At 40.0% G+C, this 9,087-nt stretch overlaps 1 protein-coding gene across 2 annotated transcripts in view; it reads right to left on the bottom strand.

Moving 5' to 3' along the window:
* LOC104918409 (galanin receptor type 1) overlaps positions 1–7,335 on the bottom strand; it is an 18,197-nt gene extending 10,862 nt beyond the window's left edge. For both annotated transcript variants that reach the window (XM_010730155.3, XM_027286190.1), the window contains exons 1-2: positions 6,354–7,335; positions 6,199–6,264 (exon numbers count right to left, since the gene is read on the bottom strand). In XM_010730155.3, coding sequence (XP_010728457.1) covers positions 6,199–6,264; positions 6,354–7,022 — 735 coding nt within the window. In that variant the 5' untranslated portion in view covers positions 7,023–7,335. The remainder of the gene's footprint in view (positions 1–6,198; positions 6,265–6,353) is intronic.
* Between the last annotated feature and the right edge of the window lie 1,752 nt (positions 7,336–9,087).

The raw sequence follows: 9,087 nt of genomic DNA, 5'->3' as shown, positions 1-9,087 counted from the left end.
ACACCCCTGAATTCACGGGGATTCACTGAAGTTGCGTTGAAGTTGCAAATTGCAACATCGTGAATTCCTGGAGGATCTGTGTTATGGTATCATTTACAGTACAGTCAGGCCTGACGCCGATTACCACTACTGCGCATGTGTGTGTGTGTGTGTGTGTGTGTGTGTGACACAGAAAGGCAGACGCGGCAGTGGAAGCTGCAGCCACAACGTAACCTATTTCTAATTAAAAAAAGACGAAAAACAACATATCCCACTTCTCTCGCATTCGCCAAGAATCGCGATTCATTTTTTCTGTCAACAGATGCGAGTCGTCACGCATTTGTACCGATTTTAATCGTGTCACGATGTATCGTTACATCCCTACAAGCTCGACAAAGGGTTGAAGAGTTTTTTGAACCCTTTGTCAGCCTGTAAAACAGAGTCTCAAACCCTCAAGTGTTTTCGCTTCATTTGGTGAAGGAATATTAGCTGCTTTGTAATCTTGTATTCTTAAAGCTGCACTAATATTATTTATATTAACAATTGATCAAATGTAATGGTCTCCCAAAAAATAAAATCATCACCCAGCCCGAGTTAGCCTCATCTCTACAAAGAGTTTTAGTGAGTGTGTTTTTGCTAAAAGTTTTAGTCCTACAGCCTTCGGCTCCACTTTGGTTCAGCCTCACTTCTCCTTTGTCTCAGCAGCAGGCAGATGTTCTCAGTGAATACACTCTGATAAACCCTCTACCTGCTTATCACCAAATGTCAGACGAAGTTAGCCACTCGCTAGCTGGTGGATATAGTAGAGCATCTAAAGAGCCAGATATTTCCCACAGGAGTTGATGAAGACCAAAACAGAGTGAATGTTTGATTCACATTCACCAGATGGCCAGAAACACAAAACCAAATGAATGCGGTTGGATGTGTTGATAGATAACAACTTTGTAAGGCGATCAACATGTACAGCTTGTTACGCTGCTCCCAATCGACCAAAAAGAGGCATAAGCAGTTTACAACAGCTGAAATCTGAAACTTTTCAGCCATGATCAGCACTAATGAACAGTTGGGAGCCAATCCCAGATGGCACAGTGGGTACAGTTATAGCCTAAAACTCTCTGCTGATATTACAATCATGATGTCTGTGCAAATGTTTAAGTAGTCTAATGAAAGTCTTTGTCAAATTCTAATTCTCACGGTCGAGTTCAGTATTGATCAGTTTCACAAAAGAACTTTAATGAAACTGCACCTTATCGATCATACAGGAGATAAGCGTCACAGTCTGGACCACATCCAACTGAAATGAAAGGTCAATATTGGCCTGAGATATCAGCTCTACTGTAATATATATAAGCACAAACTCACAAACACACACACACACACACACACACACACAGATACAGGAGCCAGGGAGAGGTTCCCACAGTTTTAGTGGAGCAGAATGTTAACCATGCTTTGTTTGGATAGCCTCCATAACACATCCATATTTACCTCACCCCCTGAGAGCCATCAGGCCAATCTAAACAGCTGGATCACCACAGGGTGAAAGAACTAATACAATTCTCCAGCCAATCTGTTGCTACTTGTAACCCTGTTTTGTCAAAAGCTGTTAGCTGGGCACTGCAATGTGTTAAATAATAGATTAAAAGCTGTCAAGTGTCATCTCTGAGTTTTTAAGGGATGCTCATTTGTCATTTCAAGAAATAAAAGGGCCAAAAAATGTTGCATAAAATATTTCTGGCACATAAAATGTGATTATCAAAAGGTTCTGAAATCAGCATGTCAGAATCAAAGGGAGGTCTTTCAACAGTGTTTTAATTATATCATGAAGAGAGAAATCCATCAGTCACAACAGTGACAATTTCTTGAAGTTGCATGTGCTTTGTACTGAGGTCTGTGAGCCAATGCACTACTGAGATGCCAATATTAGGTGCTGGGCGCATTGAGATAGCAGATGGTGGAACTAATGCTCCAGCCAAGTGCCATTTAAAAGAGGATGAAAAAGAGGGTGTAACAAGATGATGTATTTAACAGTACAAGTGTATCAGTTCAACCAGGAAAGGTGACGGAAATATGACATTTCTGTTTGGTTCATGTTTCATAACTTGATGAACTTTACAGTCTCCTCATCGGTCTACACATATGTGATGTTTTCATCTTTTGCTGTTTTTCGTCTCTACGAAGTTTCAGTGGACTTTTTTTGTGATATTTAGACAGTTTTTTCATATTTTTAGACCTTTCTGACCGTTCTTTATGATCATTTTCCTTTATTTGACAGCTGAGGATAGACCAGAAAACAGGAATAGAGAGATAGGGGAGGACATGCAGCAAAGGACCACAGGCCACAACCTGGGTTATTGCAGCAAGGACTTAGTCCTTCATGAGGCGCACATTCTACCATTTGAGCTACAAAGGTGACTGTTTTTCTACATTAGCCTCTCCAACACAAACATTACATACCATTGACCTAACAGCAACATGATGTTGGTCTTACTTCAAGGGGAGATTTTATTATTTGATCAGACTCCAGTGGATTGAAGCAATATTGTTGCATAAATTGCAGCTTTTAACAGTTGATTTGAATCATTCCTTTAATGTTACTTTGAATTACTATTAAAGCCACTGAGACATGATTATGTGATGGAAAGTGACACTGTAAATTTATTCAGTTAGCATAGTAACGCTCAGTTCAGTCCATTAGCTGTCCTCGTCTCAGTTTAAAGATGCTGTTAAACAATTTCAAGATGACTTGGCCAAATATCAATTTTCGTAATTATCTATAACCATCTGTGTGCTCCGTCTGGGTGCCTCATATTGAGAGAAAACTCTGCAGTACTAATTATGGGCTTTTTTAACCTATGGTTCATCACCAGAATCCATTAAAAACATTATTGTTTGCCAAGTAAAATGAATTCCAACATTCTGGTATTCCCAAGAACATAAACTCGAAGCCACAGACCCCACAAAAGCTACAATATTTCATTTTTTCTTTATCTGAACTCGACATAAAGCCACAGAGGGAAAGAGATTTATGTAAAACAGGTTTGTCACATCTTTGTACAAAGGACTTCTGGAGAGATTAAGGTTTACTCTTTTTCCATGTGTGGGGCCTTTTAGACTGTGCCATTTGACTTTTGCAAGCTGTCTTCCCAGTACTACTGTTGGTGCCTGAGGCTGATAAAAAAGTTTGTCTAGATGTATTTCACAACAGCAGTGGGAGTGACCTCGCTCTTTCCAGCTGCCACTGAGATTATGTTTCACAGGCCTGGTGATGAGCTGCAGAGACCCGACTGGACCACACAAACTATTGATTAAACGCTTATTTGAACAAATTTACCCCGCTTTTAACGAAGGCGCTGTGCGTGGCTCATGGCAGTTTCTTTATTTGTCTCATTTGATTTTCATTATTTGAGAAAAGCAGCCCTTGCAGCCCTTGTATGACATGTCAGTTAATAGACAATTAGCCATGTGAAGAGATTATACTCGGTGTATATCCCAACAACCGCTCGTCTCCTGAAAGCACCTTAAAGTTAACTAATTCACATGTTATAGCTGCTTTGTATCTGTATGAAAACTTAAGTAAGACAGTGACTTCCTCAAGTCATTAACATAGGATCATCAGGCAACCAGCAGAGACCTCAGGAAGTCACTGCTCCTGCCCAAGAAATAGTCCCTTGCATAATCATCTGTCAGACCACAGCTTGATGTGTTTAGATTTAAGCTTTTATGTGACTTCCAGTATTACAAGCTTTAGAGGTGCTGTGCTGTTTTTTGCTGTGCCTCATCAAGGACACTTCAACGTGTAGATCTGCTCTTCAAACATGTGAATCTGATCCGGTCTTGTTGCTAAGCTAAACTAACCTGCTGCTGGCTGTAGCTTCATATCTGTAATACAGACATGGTTGCATGTTGATCCTTTTGTCTAACAATCAGCAGAAACAGCTCATAAAAACATATAGTGCCTAAAATGTTGGACTATTCCTTTAAATAGAGGACTAGACAGTCACACCTATGGTATGGTATGCTTGATTTAACACAGGACACCCAACAGAAACAGCATTTTATAGCATCAGGACAGGTGTCAAAATGTGTTTCCTTGTGAAAACGGGTTTTGCATGGCAGCACCCTCATCTTGATTTCACACCATGGAAGGAAGTGATACCTGCTTCGGGGGATAATTCATTTATGAGGCTGGGTCCTCACTGCCTATCTGTGTGTAGGGGCTACTCTGCTGAACTGCTGCAGCTTGCACGTCTGTGCTGTCCACATACACAGTACTGCTGCTGCTGCCAGCCCAATCTTTGTACATTGAGTTTGCCTTACAATACAATAAAAACCGTGTTAACAAATGAAAGGATTCCGTCCACAGAAAGAACATAGGGCTTTTGAAACATCTGAAACAGATACATGAGGTGTTCCATTGTGTAAGATTTAGAGTGATTTATTAAAATGGAATATAATATCTATAGTATCTACAGTAGTCCAGAACAAACAAACTGACTCTAATTAGAGCCTTTCATGTGTTTCATGGTCACCACAGTTTCTCCAACACGCTTAAAGGGAGTGAGGCAAGGTGCTCAGATTGTTTGGTTGCAATCTACAGCATCACCAACAGATGCCACAAAGTCTACAAACAGGACCTTTAAAACAGACCTGTCTATGACATACAAAAGATCATGTTCATCATGTCATCAGCATGTTTCTTGCTAGTATGATGCTCATATAATCAACATATTCACATGGAAAAAATAGCCAAGATGCTGAATTTGACAAATCCGAATCGATGCATCATGTGGACGGCACAAGCACTTATTTTCTTATCATTAAACATTTCCCTCGACACACTGGACAGAAAAGACACACGCTGCCAAGGAAACACAAATTCTGACACTTGAATCATACTCCCTATTGAATTCAAAATTATTTATAGAACATCAAATTATTAAAACAGAAGTTATATCAAGGCACTTTTCATGAATATTTTTGTATCCATAAAAAAAACAGCTTTCAATGTAAAATGAACAATATTCAGCAGCCATACATCAGTTTATCATAGATGAAGGTGCTGATGCTGTCCTCACATGGTTTATATTTTATTGCTTTATATGTACACAAACAGTCTGTTTTGACATTTATAGTTTAACAGTAGCTACCCTACCATGGTTATTTATGTATCACAAGCTGACTTAAATGCGCTGTTTCCCGACCATTTATCACAAAGCTGTCAGCGTGACATTACCTCTGTGCATTCTCCAGCAGCACTCAGTGAAGACAGTAAATCACCAGAAAATACCTTCTGCAGTTGTTTTAAGCCCTGTGCAATAAAACATGCATGTAGCTACACACCAAATCACATTCCCATCAGATCGTCAAATCCCAGCAGACCTTTGTAGAATAAAGTCATTATCTGATCAGTCTGCTCAACTGACCAGCCGTGAAGAGGAATTAACACACAGATATTGTCAATCTCGCCGGCGACAGAAGATAACTGCTGAATGACCTCCGGCAAGAATAATGGAGGCGAGATGGCAGTTTAAAGTGTGCTACTTAACAGTTAAGAATTCTAACATTAATATTCATCATTTTAGGTCTTAAGAGGAGACGGTGGTTTCCCCTCACTGCCTGTTGAATTTGGTACAACATGAGGTATAGACAAGCTTGTCTCTCACTGACTAATGTGCAGGACTGTGGGTCCATATGGCTGTGATATATATCTTCTGAAAGGCCAAGCACACTGACCTTGGCTTTGAATAAAACCATATGTCAACAGAAGAAAAGGCTGCAGCTCAGCGAGCTGCTTGAAATGCACTGATCCAGATAGATAGAGTGGGTGGGGAGGGGTCAAGTAACCTTTTCTTATTGTCCTTATTAGGTAAAGGTTGGCAAAATCATCACCATCATCATGGCAGATAATGGTGTAATACTCATTTCAAGGTTCAGAAGGTCACTTGTAATGGAAAATGTATTACACAATGAGTGTTTTTAGTGATTTGAACATTATTTATAGAATATGAACTGAAGCTTATGGCATGTACAGTCATATTTCTTCAACATTTTAGGAGATAAGTCCTGTAATTTTGCAATTCAACAGATAACAAATCACTTCATCATGCCTGTCTTTTATCCAGTATTTATTCAGTATTAAGTTACTAATTACATCCAGACACATGGCTGTGATTCATGATATATATCCCACTCCCTCCCCTCAAGAAGACAGCTTACCTTTTTCTTTGATGCCTCTGACTTTTTGGACATATTTCTGAGTTTTTTGTGCAAGTGATTTAAAACCTGTAAGCAAGGAAATAGAGATTTTGGATGGTTAAACAATGTTCATAACTATTCAATGACCCGTGACCCATGTGAAGAGATTTTCTTACCTTTGCATAACAGAAGGTAATCAGCAGCAGGGGCAAAACATAACCAAAAACAAACATGCACACGACATAGATTTTCTTCTGGTTTCGATCTGGCCACGATTCCCAGCAAAAGGTGTAATTCTCTCCCCTGTGAAAGATGTTCTGGTAATACATGATAGGCGCAGCCATGGCCAGGGAGAGTATCCAGATCACCACCACTCCGATCAAAGCATGCTTGGCGATCCGGATAGAGGAGGACTTTCTGGAATGCACGATGGCAATGTACCGGTCCACGGACATAGCAGACAGAGTGAAGATGCTCACCAGCATGGACACAGTGAAGAAATAGTGGATGAATTTGCAAATGAATGCGCCCAGGACCCACGTCGGCATCATGTAGATAGTGGACTGGAAAGGGATGCAGAAAAGCAGGTAGGAGAGGTCTGCTATACTCAGGTTGAGGATGAATATGTTGGTGATGCTCCGTGGTTTCCCTGGTTTGCTCCGAGCCAGCACGGTGATCACCATGGAATTGCCCAGCACGCCGAGCGTAAAGATGAGCCCGAAAATCACCAGCGTGATGAAATTATCCATGCCGATCCCGAATAAAAGTTTCTCTTTGTCCCCTTTCTCTGGTTTGCTGAGGTTCCAAGTCTCATCCAAGAGCCAAACGGGATCTGAAAAGTTCATGATTTCTGTTTTTTTTTTCCTTTCTCTCCTTTAGGTAAACTTTTTCTATTAGAGGTCTGTGCCCCTCTGCTACTGCTTCATGACACAGTTTTAAGAGCAAGACTTGTGGTGCGTCTCCATGAGCGCTCCTGTAGACACTGTTTGCTTTCTTGTATCTTTACCTCTCGCTAAATCCACAGCTTTCTGTTTACACCTCACGTCAGTTTTAACGTGTAATCAAACCTTCCAACGCTATCTCCGTACAGCATTCATCAGCCTTGCTGCTGCGCGCCTTGGAGTCTCTCCTGGTGCGCACCGACCGCGCTGATCCATCCACTCTGTAGACTATGTCTCTGCGTCTGGACTTTTTCCCTCGTATTATAACGGGGGCTGGGCTGTGCCATTCGCGTCAGCACTCAGTATACCACCTCCCAATACATTTTGAGAATAATATGAATATATGGATGCGTTCAGTTTTCCCTGAAACTATCCTTGTACAATATAGCTGGAGGTCATGTTCTTATTCGGATTCAATTCGTTTTGGCTCACTATGGCTTGTAAATAAATAATATAGTGTCTATCCGACTGGACTGTAAATATTGCTATATAACACAAACCAATCTCGTTCGGCAGTCTTGCTATGATTATTTGGGTTTATTATTTGGGTTTCATTCTCTGTTATAAAGTGTTATAAAGCTTTCTAAAAAATGTAGAAGTTCCCTAAACTATTTCCATAACAATCCCTATTGTCAAGTTAGAAACAAATATGGCATCGCTGATAAAACTCTGACTGACTATAGAATCCAACAAAAGAATATAACATTTATGACAAATTCAAACAATCCATGTCTTATAGAGATGGAAACCAAAGAAGAGAGAGAAGATGAAAACTGTATTTCTAACAGAGCTTCTGTAGGAATCATGAGATCCAAAAGAGGAAAATTCTTCAGCAATTTTTGGCCAAAGGGCATACTGTTTCCTCTACATGAGCTAATAATCCCCCAAAGACTTAAAACTCATTTTATAGTTCACGTTGAAAAACAGTGGATGACATTTTCACATGTGAACTATTGGCTGATTTTTAACTGCGATGAAAAACCCTCTGAGTTGAACGTCATGGTTGACTGAAAACACATTATTGATATACTATAGCAAAATCTCCACAATCACAAAGACCCCTCGCTGCCGCTGCCATAATCTGAGCTTTATCGATTAGTGAGACAAGCTGGCCAATATGTATCTGATGTGACCAATAAGTAGTGCTGCCGTACACTTATTTATATTATCTGCATTGATTTATCACTTAGTCAACAAACTGTCAGAAAGCAATAAAATTGCCCATCACAGTTTTTCAGAGCTCTAACTGATGTCTTCAGATACGACCAACGGTCCCAAAGCATTAAGATAAGCGGTTTACTATCACATAAAAACAGCAGTGAATCCTCAAAGCTGACAAACTGGAATAAGCTCATGTCTGGCATTTGCTTGAAAATGACATCAACAATCAAACAATAAATCAACTAAACACTTGCCAACATGTATACACACTCTGTTGTCCAGCAGTAGCAGTAGAATCACAGCTTAAAAAACACTCTCCAGAAACCTTGTAACTCAATTCTTGAAGTCTGTTGTATCTCTAGAAATGAAGATGTTTGTGCACTGATTGTCAGCGACAGTATGCAGCATAGATTTGAATTGCTTTAACATTGGCTCCATCTTGTTGTGAGTAAAACACTGATATATTCTCACCTTTTAGTATACAACCCAGTCTGTGTTCCTCGCCATCCAGTGAACACAAGTCCAGTTTATTCTCTTTTAGCTCGGATTTTTGGTCTCTACCAACTTTTAGGGGAAATATCTGATGCTTTATCTGCTTAATGCTCCACTGTGTTCTCCAGCTAGTCACTAGTAACCTTTTGGTGTTAAGCAGCATACAGTTGATTTTTAGAGCTGTCTGCTACAGCTTAAAACAAAGTTATGAGAGTGCTGAGAGTAAACCAAAAAAGAAAACTCATAAAAAGTCGTTGTGGATAATAATTCTCTGTCGGTTCATCACTAGGATTCCTTTTCACATGGTCGTATTGTT

The sequence above is a fragment of the Larimichthys crocea genome, chromosome XIII, assembly GCF_000972845.2.
Source record: "Larimichthys crocea isolate SSNF chromosome XIII, L_crocea_2.0, whole genome shotgun sequence".
NCBI classification, from domain to species: domain Eukaryota; kingdom Metazoa; phylum Chordata; class Actinopteri; family Sciaenidae; genus Larimichthys; species Larimichthys crocea.
Note: the sequence above shows the minus strand (reverse complement) of the source record. Positions and strands in the feature narration are given on the sequence as shown.